The following is a 19,795-nucleotide window of genomic DNA, read 5'->3' as shown; positions in this document are numbered from 1 at the left end:
CTTTTATTGTGGTATGATTACTGTATACCATACCACCTTTGTCTTTAACCACTTCTCTACCACAGGGTTTTTCACCTAAAAACCACAGCAATTTTCACATTTAAGGGAGGCAAGGGTTAATGGGCTTAATGGGGGTATAATTTATTTAAAAAAACCCTCACTGATGCTGATCAGTCACTAATGCTGTGTTAGTTATCTGAGATCCTCTCACGAGTGATCTCAGTAACTGTAACAGCATAGTGACTGATACAATGTTTACACACATTCGGCATGAATAAGCACTGTCATTGGCTTTGTGAACACATGTTCACATCAGCCAATCACAGACCAGCGGGTGCCCGACGCGTATGCCCGTCCGCATGCACGCGGACGCGATCGCGCACGCGAACGCGATCGCGCACAGCAGGAAAATAAACAGGAGTTGCCTATCTACGCCCCTGTGACTCAGGTGAATTTTAAAGGGGCGTAGATAAGCGTGGCAGAGGTTGTTAAGTGGTTAAGGGAGGTGCAACAGGTGGAAAAAGGGGGTGATGACATCTATGCAATATTCAAAAGAAGAAAGAGCTGGCACATCCAAAGTAAATATTTATTGGTTCCATGTAAAAGCATAAGGCCAACGTTTCGGATCCACGTAGGGCCCTTTTATCAAGGTATTGTTTGCACGGAGGCAAAAATCTGTCTGCTGCGCAGAAATTCTTGTATAGGAAGTGGGAGTCTGGCTGCTCTGGACACTTGCACACAGCGATGTGTATTCATCTGGGATCAGCAGCCTATTTTTGCCTCCGAGCAAACATTGCCTTGATAAAGGGGCCCTGCGTGGCTCTGAAACGTTGGCCCTATGCTTTTACATGGAACCAATAAAGACTTACTTTGCTAGCTCTTTCTTGATCATCCATGTTCCATCGTAGGTTCTGATAGCGCCAGATTTGTACTTTTTGCCGCTGAAGGCCTCTCTACTGATTGTTATGTCTTTAGGCTAAGTAAGCAAGCATTTGTGTGCGGACACTTTGTATATAAGTTACTGCCTCTGAGAAGCAGGGTCTCCCTGCGAAACAGCTGTAAGGCTTTCCTTTTTTACTGTACGTGGTTGGTTGGAGAAGCAATATAAAAGTGACTTTTTGAAATGCAAGCTGGTGCCTGGATTTTTCTGTTCTTTGACTAATACTGGATTTCTTTATTCCGAAGGCAAAGCTATCTGCGCCCACAGCTCCTCCCCTGTCAGTCAGACACTACTCTTCACAATGCATTCCGATTGATTGGATTGGACAGTGTTGATGGTGCCAATCAACTACAAATGACCAATTTGTCAATCGTTTTATCAGTCCGTTTTGTGGATCAACTACCTCTGAAATTATCAGAATGGTTATAATTTTTATTACATTTATGGGCCAAATCAATGCTTTCTGCTCTGATAGGTTGGAGCTGGGTGGAGGGTGGAGTTGAACTCGTAGAGCGGCCAATGATGATGATGACTGACAGCCCAGGTCACAGACAATAAGCTGCCCACGTCTGCTGCCCCTTCAGCCTCTGAGTCCCAGACATCTGCCCAACTGCTGCAGTTCACGTTTGGCAGCTTGCCTGCATATGTGTGCCTTTGTGGCCTTGCCCAAAATCCGGCCATGGGTTCTGAGGAGTAACATGTATTTGATGCACCAGTATTTGCAATTGATTATTTACTATACTTAAGGGAACCTGAACTGAGTAAAATTTAAAATAAACACATGATGTAGCTGCAAATGAATATTACATACTTACCTCGCCATCAGTTCCTCTCAGAAGCTCACCATTTTCTTCTTACAGTGATCCCTTCCAGTTCTGACAATATTTTGTCAGAATTGAAATATACCAGTTGCTGTCAGTTATATATCAGCTGCTGTCAGTTACAACTGAATGTGCAAGGTAATGTCCATGTTTCCCTATAGCTCAAGTGGGCGATGTTACAGTTTAACAGTGTGCTGACCAGGAATCTGTTATGGGGTAATGGCCATTTTCAAAATGGAGAACAAAGAATTCCATTGATCACAATGGGCAAACAGGACGCAGAAGATGATTTAAGATATTGAGGAGTAGACTCCACAGGAGGTAAGTATGAGGTGTTTATGTTTATTTTGACTTTTAATTTTCAATTCAGGTTCTTTTTAAATGGGCTGCTTTTCTCCTTCCCTCTTCTCCCTTCCTCTTTACCCAAGTTCTCTGACCAACAACCCCCCACCCCTACTTCCTACCAGTAAGTTTGCTTCTGTTGCTTTACTTGTTTGTCCCATTGCTCATTATGCCTCATTGATCAATTTCAGAGACAAATCCACTATATGAGCCTTATAAAGCTGAGAAACCACTCCTGGGGGAATGAACAACATTCATATAAAGTTCACAAAGCTCTGCAAGTTTAACTCAAAAATTATTCACCGTTATTGTGTTTTGTATATGTACGGGCACAGGACAAATAGCAGTCACTTGAAATTGAAATAAGTGCACTATAATTTAAAACAAGCAAATTTCATTAAACCAAGCATGAAGTCAAAGGAATTGTCTGTAGGCTTCTAAGACAGGATCTTCTTGAGGCACAAATCTGGGGAAGGTTACAGAAACATTTCTGCTGCTTTAAAGGTCTCAATGATCTCAGTGGCCACCATCATCCGTAAGTGGAAGAAGTTCAAAACCACCAGGACTCTTCCTATAGCTGGCTATCTAAACTGAGCAATAATCGGTGAAGGGCCTTAGTCAGGGAGGTGGCCAAGAACCCAATTAGTCACTCTGTCAGAGCTCTAGAGAGGTCCTCTGTGGGGAGAGGAGAACCTTCCAGAAAGACAGGCATGACTGCAGCAATCCACTAATCAGGCGTGTATAGTAGAGTGACCAGAAGAAAGCCACTTAGTAAAAAAAAAAAAAAGAAAGAAAAAGGGGGCGCACTGAGCGGTATATTTGAATCAGAGGGACAGTGTCCCAGGACAGGTCTCACCTTGTGCAAGATTGGCTTCGCACAGCGTGCCTCACCACGATCAGCCTATGTCCCTCTACGCCGAGCCGGGGACAGAGCTCTCCTCGTTCGAAGGGCGGACGTGACGTCACCTCCCGGGGCACTTCCCATGAAGGTTGCTATAGGAACTAGGACGCGCTCTCTGCTCCTATTGCCGTATCGCAGTGAGCAGCATCTAGATGGCCAAAGTTGTTACATTAGTCGGGTTATCGTCAGATAGTAAAGATGACCCGGCTTGGTAGTTATAAGATATGTAATGATGTAATGATATGTAATGACATCATTAAATATCTTATAACTACCAAGCTGGGTCGTCTTTACTATCTGACGATAACCCGACTAATGTAACAACTTTGGCTATCTAGATGCCGCTCACTGCGATACGGCAATAGGCAAAACTTCAAGTAAAATTTTTTCCCCCATTGTCATTATAGGGTGTTGTGTGTAGAATACTGAGCAAAAAAATGAATGTAATCCATTTTGGAATAAGGCTGTAACATTACAAAATGTAGAAAAAGTACTGCGCTGTGAATACTTTCCAGATGCACTGTATATATAAACTGAATAGTAGGGATGGTCAAAGAGATGCAAATAATGCCCAGTTGATGCAAGATTATGCACATTGTGGTATGCAAATTTATGCAGCTTGAAAATGGACCAATGGATATTTACCTCACTAGAATTCGTTTGGTTCATTTTAAAGCTGCATAAATCATCATACAAAATTTGCGTAATCATGCATCAACTCAGAAATATTTGCATCTCATTAAACATCCCTACTGAACACTTTATTTGAAAATCCAAAACAGACTAAGATTTAAAGGATAAACCTGCGGATTCAGTACTAAATACACCATTTCATATCCTTTCCACAGAGAGTTTAAAACTTTTAATAGTTTTAGATTTGTTAAGCCAATAAAATTGTTCCCATAATGTAACGGAAAGAGGGGAAGGAAATTCACTGAGCCCTGTAAGTGAAGCTACATAGATCCTGACACAAGCTTGTCATAATAGCTGTGAGGCTAGGATGACGCACTAGCTGTTTTTTGTTTTCCATGTCTAATGTATTTATATTATCTGTATAGCACTTTTGAGTACTCTAGACAAAGCCTCTATCTTTTACGGGGTGAAACATGTTGGGATGTATGGTGGGGTAATGTGTGTTTAGATAAGATACGGTCTGGGAAAGAGGGTTGCCATACAGGGCTCTGTAATTTTTTTCCCCCTCACCCAGTTACGTTATGGGAACTATTTTACAGGATTAACGATTTTAAAACTATTAAAAGTTTTAAGATCTCTCTGTGGAAAGGGTGTAAAACTGTATTTGAGATTTAAAGGATACCAGAGCCCAAAACATTAAGAGAAACGGGGGAGCAGGCAGCACTCCCCCATTCTCCTCCACACCCCTCCTTTCATACCTAAAGCCCCTCCAGCAGCCCTTTCCGGGTGTGTGTTAGGTATAAAAGGAGGGCGGCAGAAGAGAGCGGGGGGATGGCAAGTGGGAAGCGGTTGGCATCTGGACAGCTCTCCATACATACATGCCTGCTTCCCCCGGTTCTCCTAATGATTGGGGCTCTGGTGTCCTTTAACAACAATAAAAGTGGTGTGTGTGTGTGTGTGTGTGTGTGTGTGTGTGTGTGTGTGTGTGTGTGTGTGTGGAGGGGGGAGAGGGGCACTAACTACAGCATTGAGACAAGATTTTGCTAGCATGGAGGATCTCATCTAGAGCGGCCAGTGATGTGGGAAGAGCCCGGTACACAGAACCAACATTCACCTGAAATAATCACAAATTGTCTTGGGTGATGAAGACAAGACAGACCATTTATACTGTGCTTTTCTCCTGACCTGACGGACTCAAACCACCAGAGCTGCAGCTACTAGGAGACGCTCAGTAGGCAGAAGCAGTGTTAGGGAGTCTTGCCCAAGGCCTCCTTACTGGATAAGCGCTAGCTTATTGGACTGTGTCAGAGGCAGAGTGCCCTTAATCAGTACACTATGAAAGTGTAGCATGCGAAGGACAGTTGGTCTACCTGATGCTAATAAGTGCACATATATTGCAGTCATTAATATGAATTATGAAGAATAACACAGAGGTGTTTAATTGTTTTTTCTTTACTACTGTAATAACTGAGAAATAAATCCATAAATCCACACCTAAACCAACAGATCCCACTGCAATTATCCGAGCAGCACACTCAGTGTAAAGCTTATTGTGTAACAGCCACACGCCCTGCTTTTCAATTACTTCTAAAACTGTGGGCTCCTCTTCTAATGCTCCTCTTAATTAAAATATCTGTCATCACGCAATAACATTTTCCAAAGCAGTTAAATTTGTTATTACAATTATAGGATCCCGGCTATTTGTCTGACAGGCATGCACAATCACAGCAACCAGCCAGGTAGACAAATACTAAATTAAAACACATACAAGGAGCCTTCCCTGACAGTTTAATTCTGTTCAGCCACCTTTGTGATCTAGTCAGTACAAACAGCTGTGACCTGCCCCATCTTCGCTCCACTGTACTTACAGTGTATTTACAGTGCCCAGCACACAAGTAACTATGCTGTGTTCCTTTTTTTCTTTCTCTGCGTGATAGAGTTTAAAATCAGGTGTGTGACAGTTCCTGTCTGGGTCGGGACCAGGTCGGACTATAATGTAACACTCTCTGATAAGGAATAGCAGCCATAAAACATTTTCCTGGCAGTACATAACCTCTGAGAACAGGAAAGAAATAAAAAGGATGTATAGTTCAAAGATTTTAGCTCTGGCATACTTCAATTAATGGGTCATTGAGCAGAGATTTGAGCAGTAAAAACTTAAAAAGTAGATTAAATAAAAAATAAAACTGTGGAATAGCTAAAAAAGGTCATTTTTAGAAGGAGGAGGACAGATACAATTGTTTAGCTCAGTTTATTTTCACCTTGGATGTCCTTTAAGATATAAACCTAAAGTGAAAGTAATGTGACCAGTTTAAAGTGGACCTGAACTCTCGCACAGGACAGAAGGAAAACAGAGAGAAATGCACCTTGTATGTATTTAGAGAGTTTAGTCACAGATGAGGAAGAATTAGACAGACTAATCACAGGTGTAATTTGATCCCTTAGCTGCATCAGCTGGCTGCCTCAGCAGAGCAGCTAATTTGTAAACACAGGGCGTTAACCCTATATCTGCTGGATGGTGTAATGGTTAAAGGGGAACTTCAGCCTAAACAAACATACTGTCATCCAGTTACATTAGTTATGCCAATTAGAATAGATTGGTAATAAAATCTCTTACTCGCCCTGTTTTAAAAGAACAGGCAAATGTTTGTGATTCATGGGGGCTGCCATCTTTGTCATGGGGGCAGCCATCTCTTTGGTTGAAAGGAGGTGACAAGGAGCATAAGACACAGTTCCAACTGTCCTGTGTCCTGATTACCCCTCCCAGCTGCACACGCTAGGCTTCAAATGTCAAATTCAAAATGTAAAAAAAAAAAAAATTGCACCAAAACAGCAGAACAAAAACAACAAAATCAGAAATCCCATCATGCTTTGCACAGCATCAGGGGAAAAAAGCCCGGGCAATTTTCTTCTGTGCAGCTAAAAATGAGGCTTGTATAAGAGAAACAAAGTTCTGATGCTGTGAAACTGTTAAAGAAACACCAGGCCTTTTCAGTGCTGCTGAGTCGATTTTTAGTCCGGAGGTTCACTTTAAGGGCTCTGCCTCTGACACAGGAGACCAGGGTTCAAATCTCGGCTCTGTCTGTTCAGTAAGCCAGCACCTATTCAGTAGGAGACCTTAGGCAAGTTTCCCTAACACTGCTACTGCCTATAGAGCGCGTCCTTGTGGCTGCAGCTCTGGTGCTTTGAGTCCGCCAGGAGAAAAGCGCGATATAAATGTTATTTGTCTTGTCTTGTCACGAAAGCAGGAAGTAGACACACTGCAGATTTATTGTTACAGATTTATTGCTCAAGGCTGCTTTAACTTACCCGGGGCTTCTTCCAGCCCCCTATAGTCCTTCTAGTACCTTAGAATCATTTTGCCTTTGTTCCATTCAGCCGCTGTGCCCCTCCAAAAGCTGGCTGACTAAGCCAGTCGTGGTCTATTGTACACATGGGGCCCCAGACATGCGCCTCCTTGGTCTTGCTTCAGCAGCTTGGAGCACTCAGCACATGCGCAGTTGCAATGTTTTCTGCGCAAACAGAACACTCCAGACTATGGGAGCACAATCGAGGAGGTACAGCCTGGGCTTGTGCATGCAGCTTTCATCGGGGACAGTTGCTGAATGGAACCAATAGGAATGAAGGCGAGGCACTGGAAGGACTATAGGGGGCTAGTAAAAGCCCCAAATAAGTTAAACTGGGGACATAACTTTCAGTATACACTGGAGACTGAGCTGGGCACTTGTCGAGGAGTTCACCCACCCGATCTGCCAGTTACCAACACCTTTCAGCTGCAATTTAATTTTATGCATGTCAAACATGTGAGCAGCATCGAGCACAGAAAAACAACACGATAGGAGGCCCGGTGTGCAAAGTATGGACATGTTGCGCATGTCTGCATGTGCTGCCTCCTGTATCAGAATGGTACACATCGGACTATCTGTGCCAGTGCCTCAGTTCTTACAATTTATTAAGCGCCCAGTCACCTTTGTTTATTACGGTTTTTGTTGTTATAGGTTTTTATGGTTCGCTCATCTTTTAATCCTCGTACTCACGAGGCACAAATGTAGCAAGTCGCCCAATAAAAAAAAAAAAAAAAAAAAAAAAAAAAAAAGAAGCAGCGACAGCTCGTCGCCAGGTCCCTCTGTACAACAGCCGTACACGCAGCGCACAGAGGGACAGAGATGCGGCGGAAGCTGTCGCCGAAGGATCCTCCCCCCCGCCGGAAGCTCCGTACATTGGGCCTGATTCACAAAGCGGTGCAAAGTGTGTGCACGCCTGTGAAAACCCCTGTATCACGCCTAAACTCAGTTTAGGCGTGATAAAATGAAACTCGCGCGAAGTTCCGCGCGCAAAGTTTTGCGCGCGCAATCGCCCGGCGCACAGTGCAGTTCGCGCGATGTGCCCATTAAAGCCTATGGGCGCGCAGCGGAATTGCGCGCGCAAAACTTTGCGCGCGGGACTTTGCGCGCGATAAAGAGCAAAAGCGGTGCTAACTCAGCTTTGCACGGCTTATCACGCCTAAAGTCTTTTAGGCGTGATAACTGAGTTATCACCGCTTTGTGAATCGAGCTCATTGTGTATGGGGTTGCTGTCGCTAGACCGCATACACACAGCGGACTAGCGACAGTTGCGGCGAAGTTGCGACAGCTGTTGCCGGCGATTGGCCGCGCCAATCGCCTGGCAACAGCTCTGAGTAGCGACGGTTCGGGGCACGCGCGTCATACACACGGGCGACCTGTCGCCGCAACACGCGCATGCCACGTGGTTGCGGCGACAGTTGTAGCCCGTGTGTATGGGCCATTACAGCAAAGGGGAAATGCTTACTACAGTTTCACTTTAACACTATTTTTGGGGGGCCCAGAAAACATTATGCGTCAGTAGCAAATGTAAATGCACTTCCAGAAGATGTTTCCTAAGCTCCTGCTATGCAAGTAAACTTCTCCCTGACAGACCCCTTATGTTCCTCAACATGACTTGATTTTTGACTTGATAGTCAAGCAAACTGTCTCTCCAGATAGCTATCAGGAAAACCTCAGGAATTTATCTAAAATACTGAGTAAAGAGTCGAAAGAATGTTCAAAATGTTTGCAACTCATAAGTTTTAAAGTGCAACTGTCAGGCATAAAATCAAAAATCAATTCTTTATTTGAATGATTAAGATGCTAACCAGGCAATCGAAAAGTTAAAAATCAGTATTACTTTTCTTGGTGATATATGATAATTTCCCAGTTGACCCTAATACCTAGTATGAGGGCAGAATGGACAGGAAATACATGCAAATATAAGAGCGTGGAACCACTAACCATTTCTTTTTTGTAATCCGCAAAGTTTAATTTGATAAACACTATCAATAAACAAAACAAGACAATGTGCCCAAAGCCAGACCTTGAAGGTTGACAACATCCAGAACAAAGAGTAAAATTACAGCGAATGAATTCAAGCTCAAACGTGTACAGGGCAGACCAAAATACAATCCACCCTCATCCAACACTACAAAAAGAAGACTAATTTCCATCATTAGGCCTGGAACCCACTAGCTGCACTTTTCTGAGCGCTTTGTGATTTGGAAAGCTCTTGCTAATGTAATGCTATGGGTGTGATCCCACTTGAGCGATATGATTTTATGAAAATCCCCCATAGCATTGCATTAGCAAGAGCTTTTTTCAAATCACTAGCGATTAGAAAAGGCTTCTAGTGGGTTTGAGCCCCCATACTCCTAGAACTAGCTTATCACAATGCCTGGTCTATTTTTCCCTGATGAAGTTAAATCTGTCCAGATCTGTCCTAACCAACAGTCAGGTCATTTATCAACAGTTTCCCAATCTAATTAGTCATGTACAAAGTTACAGTTCGGCTGATGGTAATAAGATCATCTAAAGTCAGATCTGAACCTCTTTGGAACCAAGAAGTGCACCCAAGTTCAGAGACTCACCCCACTTTGGTACAATGGTCTGCGGCCCCTTATGGACCAGAGACCACAGGTATGAAAAAATGGGTCCCAACGTGGTCATGCTGCAAGGATTCGCTGCTATCGCCAACCGTGCCGCTCTCCCGCTGCTGAAGTTCACTCGCTCTGCCGTCGTTATGATGATAGAGCTCTGTGAGTCGGTCAGAAGGCAATTTCAGTGGTTCCTGACACTGATCAATGTGACCCATTGAGATTGGCTCACAGTGATCACGGGGTCAGGGGCCAATGAAATAGGCTCAGGGAGCTCTGCTATTACACTGAAAGTAGAGCGAGTGAGTTGCAGCGGAAAGAAAGCGGCACAATTGGCGGTAGCGCGCGGCAGGAAGTTGAAGTCTACATCCTGGCAGTAATAACCGCTCCCAAACAGGGTTTAGATTTCAACTACAATGGTCCGCAAGTGGTTAAACCTTGACAGTGCTGGCAGCCAAAGCATCTGCAGTGGTAGCACACCACAGTATGCAGCCTTCCTATTTGTTAGCTGTAATACAGGCCTGAACATGACAGTTTTGCATTTAAGTAAAAGTATATTTCTTCTTTTTTTCATACATAACATACAGTGGGTTGCAAAAGTATTCGGCTCCCTTGAAGTTTTCCACATTTTGTCATATTACTGCCACAAACATGAATCAATTTTATTGGAATTCCACATGAAAGACCAACACAAAGTGGCGTACACATGAGAAGTGGAGCGAAAATCATACATCATTCCAAACATTTTTTACAAATAAATAACTGCAAAGTGGTGTGTGCATAATTATTCAGCCCCCTTTGATCTGAGTGCAGTCAGTTGCCTATAGACATTGCCTGATGAGTGCTAAGGACTAAATAGAATGCACCTGTGTGTAATCTAATGTCAGTATGTAACGATCTGCTCAGCTGTCTGCACGGGCAGACGGCTGTTTGTCCATTCTTTAGGTCTGAATGCTGCAGGTCTCTGGAAAAGAGACCTGTCTTTGCTTTGCAAGTTTCAGAGTTGCTCTGCTGAAGAATTTGCCTACACTTGTCATGCCAATTGCCTAGCTTTCTCCTTTGAAGGCTTGCAGTATAAATACCATCTTCTCCCAGAATCCCTTGCTGGTCATGAAGGTTTGTTCCTGCTTAACTCTCCTTGAGTATCAGCCTTGCTTGTTTGCTAAAGATTATCTTAGAGTAATTCCTTAGGATTGCACTAGGCATCCCTTCTAGTGCGGTCAGGTTGTATTATCTGTTTTGCCCTGTACTGTCTCTCTGCCGCGATTGTCTTGTCGCCAGCGGCGGTTGACAGGAAATCGTTCTGTCTGTGAGTATAGGCCAGAGCTGCGGTTGCCACTGGCTGCTCCATCTGTCTGGATCGCATTCGCTCTAGCGGTAGCAGCGGTGGTTCCTTCTGTACTCTGTCTGGGCGTGTAGGCCAGAGCTGCGGTTGCTGCTGGCTGCTCCTTCTCTCTGTCATGTCTTGTATGAACGCTTGCTGTAGGTTCGGTGGGGTAACCATTTAGCAAGCGTTCGCGTTCCCTATTTCGTGTTTGTGTTACATTGGTTAGTTAGGGTGGCACACTTATCACTGGGCACCTAACGCGCGGTGATCGTGCTTAAACGTGTTGGCTGTTGCAAATGAGTGAGGTGTTTGCATTTAGTTAGCGTTTGTTATTTTCCTTGTGGTTCTTATTGTTGTTGCTTGCTGTGCCTTTTGCTACTCTCGTGCTCTGTCCTGCTCGGTCTTGTGCCACTATTGGCAATCGCCACTCTGGCGATTGCGTTCCCACTTCATTTCCGTTGTTGTGTGTTCACCGTCGCTGGGTGGCGACTAGATTGGTGGACACACATACATCCTGTCTCTGTGTTCTCTCTCTAAGGGCAATCTTGCCCTGCATTGCTTCAACTCGTACAATTCCCATCTGGCGTCTGTGAAAGTGCAGAGGCTGTGTTCGTCTGCACTCCACAGCTCCATCTGTCGGTGGGAATCTCCCTCTACAGGTGCATAGCACCATAGCTGGGTTCTCTCAATTTACACGCTTGTGGGGGATTTCTGTAGTGTCAGCGCGCGTCCTGTGCGCTGACCACGGAAATAATTCCCCAATCGTTACACAGTACAAATACAGCTGCTCTGTGAGGGCCTCAGAGGTTGTCTAAGAAAATATTGGGAGCAATATTGGGAGCAACAACACCGTGAGAAAGAACACACAAGACAGGTCAGGGATAAAGTTATTGAGGAATTTAAAGCAGGCTTAGGCTACAAAAAGATTTCCAAAGCCTTGAACATCCCAAGGAGCACTGTTCAAGCGATCATTCAGAAATGGAAGGAGTATGGCACAACTTTAAACCTACCAAGACAAGGCCGTCCACCTAAACTCACAGGCTGAACAAGGAGAGCGCTGATCAGAAATGCAGTCAAGAGGCCCATGGTGACTCTGGACGAGCTGCAGAGATCTACAGCTCAGGTGGGAGACTGTCCATAGGACAACTTTTAGTCATGCACTGTACAAAGTTGGCCTTTATGGAGGAGTGGCAAGAAGAAAGGCATTGTTTACAAAAAGCATAAGAAGTCCCGTTTGCAGTTTGCCACAAGCCATGTGGGGGACACAACAACCATGTGGAAGAAGGTGCTCTGGTCAGATGAGACCAAAATGGAACTTTTTGGCCAAAATGCAAAACGCTATGTGTGGCAGAAAACTAACACTGCACAGCACTCTGAACACACCATCCCCACTGTCAAATATGGTGGTGGCAGCATCATGCTCGGGGGGTGCATCTCTTCAGCAGGGACAGGGAAGCTGGTCAGAGTTGATGGGAAGATGGATGGAGCCAAATACAGGGCAAACTTGGAAGAAAACCTCTTGGAGACTGCAAAAGACTTGGGACTGGGGCAGAGGTTCACCTTCCAGCAGGACAATGACCCTAAACATAAAGTCAGGGAAACAATGGAATGGTTTAAAACAAAACATATCCATGTGTTAGAATGCCCCAGTCAAAGTCCAGATCTAAATCCAATCGAGAATCTGTGGCAAGATCTGAAAACTGCTGTTCACAAACGCTGTCCATCTAATCTGACTGAGCTGGAGCGGTTTTGCAAAGAAGAATGGGCAAGGATTTCAGTCTCTAGATGTGCAAAGCTGGTAGAGACATTACCCTAAAAGACTGGCAGCTGTAATTGCAGCAAAAGGTGGTTCTACAAAGTATTTACTCAGGGGGCTGAATAATTGCGCACACCCCACTTTGCAGTTATTTATTTGTAAAAAATGTTTGGAATGATGTATGATTTTCGATCCACTTCTCACATGTACACCACTTTGTATTGGTCTTTCACGTGGAATTCCAATAAAATTGATGCATGTTTGTGGCAGTAATGTGACAAAATGTGGAAAACTTCAAGGGGGCTGAATACTTTTGCAACCCACTGTATTTAATACCTGGCACTTGTACAAATAGAACATAAACATTACATATTTACTTCCTACAGGCATCAGGTGGCAATGATCAAGCGCGATCAGTCGCTTTGCACAGCTCATACAATAGCTACTGCTGTATAATATTCCATATTTTTCGGACTATAAGATGCACCTAGCTAGGTTTAGTGGACAAAAACCAAGGGGGAAAAAAATACTAAACCTAGTGGGTCCATGGTGCTGGGGCATCTTGTGGACCGTCTCCCCCCAATTATTATGTCCCCCTTGTGCTTTCCTTGTATCTCGTGTGTATCCGTGTCCTCTGTTCTCCAGTGTCCCCTGTGCTCTATCCCCGTGTCCAGTGTCTCCCTTCCTATGTCCCATCTTCTATGTCCCTGTGTCCGAGGTACAGATTTACATAGCAGCCCCACCTCTAAGGAAGTAGCCCTTGGGGAGCAATCAATCAGGTGGCCACCAATCACAGCCACTTAGAACACAGCAGTATGGATGTTGTGTAAATATGTACATCGGACACAAGGACAGAGAAGACGGGACATAGGAACAGGGTCACCAGATACTGTAGGACACAAGGAGACGGACACAGTGGGACGGAGGACACAAGAAAACACAGGGAGCTGGACACAGGGGGACAAGGACACAAGAGAGCACAGGGGGATGGAGGACACAAGGGAAAATGGGGGTGCACATGGGGACACAAGAGAACACAGGAGGACAGACACAGGGGGATGGAGGACTTGGTGCAGGTCCGAATTTGTATTAATTGCACTATAAGATGCACTGACTTCCCCCCCCCCCCCCCCCACACACACACACACTTTTGGGGGAGAAAAAGGATGCCTTATAATCAGAAAAATCGACTCCTTCGAGTTGTGGTGCAGGGGACGGTTGCTTAGCATTCCATGGACAGCAAGGATGACGAACAAAGAAGTATTGGAACGTATAAAACCAGACAGGTCACTGGAAGGCAAGATCACCAGACTCCCCTATTTTGGCCACGTAATGTGATCAAATTCCTTACAAAGACCTAATGCTAAGACTGATCAGTGTCAAAAGGCGACAAGGCCGCCAGAGAACGCAATGGCTTGACACCATCAAAGCTGACACAGGATTGAGTTTAAGGTAACTGGCAGAAACGGTACCAGATCAGACAGCATGGAGAGAGAGCTAACCCATAGAATCACCAAGAGTCGGATACAACTGAATGGATAACATCATCCTCATCATACTCTAGAAAATATGGTACTTGAAGGTGTAGCCAGATCAGTTTATACACACACACACTGCATACCGACTCACATAGGAGGGAAATATATCTAGATTTCTCCTCCCCTCTAAGGATCACTCAGCGGATGCCATTTCTGATCTCAGCAATATACAGGCTGCTTCCCATTCATGCTGTCAGTGCTGAGCTTTATTATAGCATATTTTGCTGCTACCATCATGAATCCACTCTGTAGTAATTACCTGCATTTTTTGCTACAACTATACAAATAAAAAAACACCAGTTTATAAATGGAGAACATAAAAAATAATAGCATGAAAGGAAGACCATCTGTGCTTGTGAGATAAATTGCTTAGTTTTGGCTCCTTGAATATTTGGGCCGTTTCCCAATGTCTAAAGAAAGCTTCATAAGAACCCAGCGTGTCACGCTTCTAAATGCTTCACTTCATCCCCAGCTATCAAATGTTCCATTGTCAGAGACAACCTGAACTTGCCATGTTGTTTTAAGAGAAATGTGTGCTGATACAGGCAGAGCTTAGAGCCTCACGCTCATAGAAAAGGTGTACGGATTCCACTCACTCATCAAGCTCGTCCTCTTCCTGTCTGGCTTTGTTAGCGTAGAGGTATTTGGTCATATCCACAGGTCTGGCATTCTTCCTCTTGGCTGGCTGTGGTGGGGATTCCTTATGAAGTTCAATGGTGAGGTCAGGGCCTGGGTCTGGCTCATCAAATGGGTTCATATACACCGTGGGCTCGGGTTCTTTAAATGGGTTGTAGTCATCAAATGACCGTTCACCTTTTAAGCACGGTTTTTCAGCTGGAGTTTCTATGGAACAAAGGTTATTATAAATGAAAAAGGAAAACTAGAAACAAAACAACTTTGCACCAATCCAAAGTAATCTAACATATATACTTATTAAATCCACTTATAAAATAAAATGACAACAGTGATAATTTGGCATTCGTGTCATAACAGCCAAGTTAGTGTGCGTAGGAGGTAAGTGTGCCTCTGGGGGTATTGGGAGTGTTTAGGCAGTTCTTTTAACATTTAATAGCCTATTACAATGATTTTTGAGATTAGTATAAAATCATGTATAAATAAGACTGAAAAAGTATTTAGAGTTATATAAAAGCATAAGGGAATATTTGAAAAGCATTTATATACAAATTAGCAGACCCAAGCGCGTTTAAAAAAGGGCTCTAGGGTCTGTTTCTCGCCGCCGCATGTTACTGCGCGTGCACTCGCCGCGCACCCGCCCGTCTCCCTGTCTCTGTGAGGCTGGGTCCGTGCTACGCACATGCGCAGTAGCAAAAAGCACGGACCCAGCTACACAGGGACAGCGTGACGCAGGGACACGGGTTTTATTATATAGGATAGTGTAGTCCTAAAGAACAAGTATGCGTCAAGGAGTGCGTGAGAGAAACCGTAACCAAGAATTGTACTTCATCCCAATCAGTAGCGGATACCCCCTTTCCCATGAGAAATCTATTTCCTTTCTCAAACGGATCATCGGGGGCTCTGTATGGCTGATTTTGTGGTAAAACCCCTCCCACAGTGTGATGTCAGCGCCTCTCAGCACTGAGGTACAGACATCACACTGTGTGAGCCTTGATGAATTGTGGGAAATAACAGCTGTTTACAACTGCCAAAAAAGTAAGAAGCATCTCCTTCTAGTGATATCACCTGTCAGCAGTAAAAATGTAACCATGTGATAAATGTCTGAATGTAAATTGGGGGAGGAAAGATTTTACAATGAGCAAACACGGACTAAATCATTTATACTTGATTATTGTAAAAATTAAGCACTTTTTTAATTACATTATTTTCACTGGAGTTCCTCTTTAACCAGTTCACCCCCAAGGGTTTTTATCCTAACGGACCAGAGCAATTTTCAGTTGTCAGCGCTCCTCCCTTTTATTCCCTAATAACTTTATTACTACTTATCACAAGAAAATGATCTATACCTCGGTTTTTTCGCCACCAATTAGGCTTTCTGTGGATAGTACATTTTGCTAAGAATTTTTTTATTCTAAATGCATTTTAATGAGAAAAACAGAAAAAAAAAGAAAAAAAATCATTATTTCTCAGTGTTCAGCCTTTATAGTTTTAAAATTAAACATTCTCCTGTGGATAAAACAAACACGTTTTATTTGCCCAGTGGTCCCGATAATTAAACCGTTTAGATTATGTCCCTACCACAATGTATGGCGACAGTATATTATTTTGAAATATAAGTGGTTATTTTTCTGTTTGTTCTGGCCATAATTACAAGCCCCTATGTAATAAATTAAAATTAATTTTCCCCCATAAAATATAGAATAAAAAAAGCTGAGTCCCTAAGGCAACTATTTTTTTTTTTTTTTTAAGCTGATTTTTTTTTTTTTACAAGTGTTTTTTTTTGGGGGGAGGGTTGGAAGTGTAATTTTATTAATGATGTGTATATACTTGAAAATGTATGTATTTTGTAAGTGTAATATACTTTTTGGCCACAAGATGGCGCTGGTGAACACTCATAGGACGTGTTCACTTTTTTTTTTTTTTTTTACACACTTTATTAAACTGTTACATTTCCTGTTTATGTGAATGGACGTAGCCGCTGTTCGCGGTCACGTCCATTCACTCCAGGCACTGCGATTGGGTAGAGGACTGTTCAGTCCTCTTCCCCAATCGCCCAGCACGGGATCCCGACGGTAATGGCGGCGGTAGCGGCGGACACACGGCGGTAGCAGCGGCGGGAATGCGCGACGTATTAAAACGTCATGTTGCTGTTAATAGCGGTAAGCATGACGTTTTAATACGTTAGGATGGCGGTAAATGGTTAACAACAGTTTTAACTCAGCATACACCATCTTTCACAAAAAGGTATGTGTTGTAATAATGTAAATAAAACAACAAAAAAAAAACCCAGTTCCCTGACTCCAAAAGGGTATAACATGGGGTTTCATAAAAGTGGCTATGACAACCTAAGGTGATCATTCAATATTTCCCCATCAGCAGGATCTGACAAAATTGATTAGTGTAAAAAGGTAGGGCCCCTTTCGACTGGAGTGGACCTCATCATGGTGAAAGGGTCTAGTACGGAATGCCTTTACATACAAACCATTTTGGAAGCAAACATCCTCCATTAGTGTAACTGGACGCCAATTATTCAAATAGTACATTTGAAGGTAAATTTCACGCAAGTTTTTTTTCATCAATACTAGACTACACATAATAATAATGTAGACTAGTATACAGTATAGACTAGTATGTGTAGTTGGGGGTCTCCCTTAAACTTTAGGTTGTTATTGGGGTCAGTTTAGCCCTTGCATAATTTGGTACTGCAGTTTAAATGCTTTAATTTGTTGACAAGCTTCTGCAGACCGTTTATAAGGTAGGAGATGCTTGGAATTGCTCTTACCTAAAGGGTTTTTGTATGAAATAAAAAGGCGCTTTTGTGGGGAATCTCCATTGTGGTGGGGGCAGAAATGGATGGTCCTCCAGGTGGTGAGAACATATTTGGGGGGGCTTTCTGTGCTGCTTCTGCCCCTCCTGGGGTGTGATTGACATAGCAGGGTCCTGGGCGGTGTGAGTGCCCGTCACCCTGCCTGTATTGCCGCTTTGTGTGTATTTATAAGCAACTGATTAGTCTCAACTGTAAACTGAATTGGAAGTAGGGACGAGTGAGACTAATTTCACAAGAAGCTAAACTGTTCTAGTGTGTACAGGAGGCTGTGGCATATTGCAGCTTCTAGCCGCTGTGCTGCCCCCTGCTTTAAATTACCCTGATTTTTGGCTGTGAAAGCAGAAGTCTTGAGAAGATAGTGAGCGGCATGCAGCAGCTATAGGAGGTGATCCAAGTAAGTTAACCCTCGTGCCGTATCCCAAGCACCTATACACATCGGGACTCCCTTATCCTTTGGAATTCATAATTGTCTCCCTACCTTGCAGCACTCAAGCTTCATCATATGAAGATTTACCAAGAAGTGCTCTCCATAGCAGATCGATTCTTCGCAATTCACTCTCATACATGTTGAGAAACCAAACCAAGATCATCAAAGTTGGCTCTTTTTTGGTGCCACCACCAGTACAAGTTTCAGACCAACCTTTACAATGTGGTCGACATTCAGATCACAAAAACGTAAACCCAACAGCATCTATAACTACCTTCAGCATCTGGATCTCCAAATGGATTAAAATCCGTTGTATCAGAACTTTCAAAAGGGTTTGACTCAGAGTTCAGGTCTTGCACCTCATCGTCCAGGAAATTTAGCTTGTTTATAAGTTCTGCAAAAGATAAAAATAACCTTTTGTGAGAAAAAGTAGAGTCCTTTCATTTATAAAGGAATCACAATAGAGCAGTTGTAATGGGCAAACCGGAGTCTCAGTAATATATCCAAGACAGGTTTGTTCAAAGGAATGCAGTACATTGAAATAATTTTGAGACTGCTCATTACAAATGATCTTTGCACCTTATTAAGTCAGACATTCTGAGGTATGACATAGTACTACCATAATCAATATGTATAAACCATCACGAACAGCTAAAAAATAAATATAAAAAGCGTGGGGTGTAGATAAATAAAATACAAAGCAAGCAGTGAAGTAAATGATGTATATGCACTGCTGATGCCTGATGTGAATGCCTACATTTGTAGCAAACCCAACATTTCGGAGAATAGATCTGTCAATCATCTAAGATAGGACATCATAAACCTGGCGGTCTCATCCGAAGCAAATAAGCTAGAGAACGTATGAGACAGATGGCCTCCTAATACTGCTTGCTAGAATGCAGAGGGTAGAATCAAGAGGGCAGTAGGACACTGCTTTCCATTCTTCATATTCAGATATCAGAGGGAAAATCCCTAATAGGGATTACCATTAGGGATGGTCGATGCTATGAATAAAATTGCAGATCTTGTGCGATTTTTGTTTTTATGTAGGCACCTTGCAAACAGACCAATTAAAATGCTACTGCTGCATCACATTGAACTGTTTACATATCATTGCCCATGCCCAATTACCACTAGTTTTTGGCTAGTCTTGAGGGACAGAAGAACATGTGGACTTGTGTTCATACGTTCACTTATTTTTAAATGCTTTTAAAAATCATCTTTGCATATTAGTTTGCGACCAGCTTTGGAGTTTCCAAACTTACTAGGAGGTCAAATTATGTGTTTACATAGCATGGAATCTGTACTCTCTTTGAAATACAGACTGTCCAGAAGTGTCAGTCTTAAAGTGGCCACTAATGTTCCAATCTTTTTCATACAATCTTACCATTTCTATGTAATAGAAGGGCCTGCCTAAAGTATCCACTCAGTATGTTTACTCTTTTACTACATAGATTAGGTAAGATTGGATGAAAAAGATTGGATCATTAGTGGCCACCATTACTGTATCAATAACTCATTGTGTGGTGCAGGAATTTGTCACCCGTTTTCCACACATGTACTAATCCAGAGATTGGCCGCAGGTTCTGGCATTACCACCTGACAGTCATTTAGGAACACTGGAGGATGTCTTTATTTTGTATACACTAAAAAAAAAAAAAAAAAAAAAAGTAAGCAAGTTTATATAGTATCTTCTAGTACAGAGCCTAACTAGTTACTACTCT

The 19,795-nt window shown here is 43.2% G+C and overlaps 1 protein-coding gene across 9 annotated transcripts in view; it reads right to left on the bottom strand.

Annotated features, from left to right (window-relative positions):
• The window catches only part of EHBP1 (EH domain binding protein 1), a 558,994-nt gene that overhangs the window by 346,624 nt on the left and 192,575 nt on the right, over nucleotides 1–19,795 (bottom strand). For all 9 annotated transcript variants that reach the window (XM_068232339.1, XM_068232340.1, XM_068232344.1 and 6 more), the window contains 2 exons: nucleotides 18,346–18,465; nucleotides 14,778–15,024 (listed from right to left, as the gene is read on the bottom strand). In XM_068232339.1, coding sequence (XP_068088440.1) covers nucleotides 14,778–15,024; nucleotides 18,346–18,465 — 367 coding nt within the window. The remainder of the gene's footprint in view (nucleotides 1–14,777; nucleotides 15,025–18,345; nucleotides 18,466–19,795) is intronic.

Source organism: Hyperolius riggenbachi, chromosome 4, assembly GCF_040937935.1.
Source record: "Hyperolius riggenbachi isolate aHypRig1 chromosome 4, aHypRig1.pri, whole genome shotgun sequence".
In the NCBI taxonomy this organism is placed as follows: Eukaryota; Metazoa; Chordata; class Amphibia; order Anura; family Hyperoliidae; genus Hyperolius; species Hyperolius riggenbachi.
The sequence above is the reverse complement of the archived record's forward strand: the minus strand, read 5'-3'. Positions and strand labels throughout refer to the sequence as shown.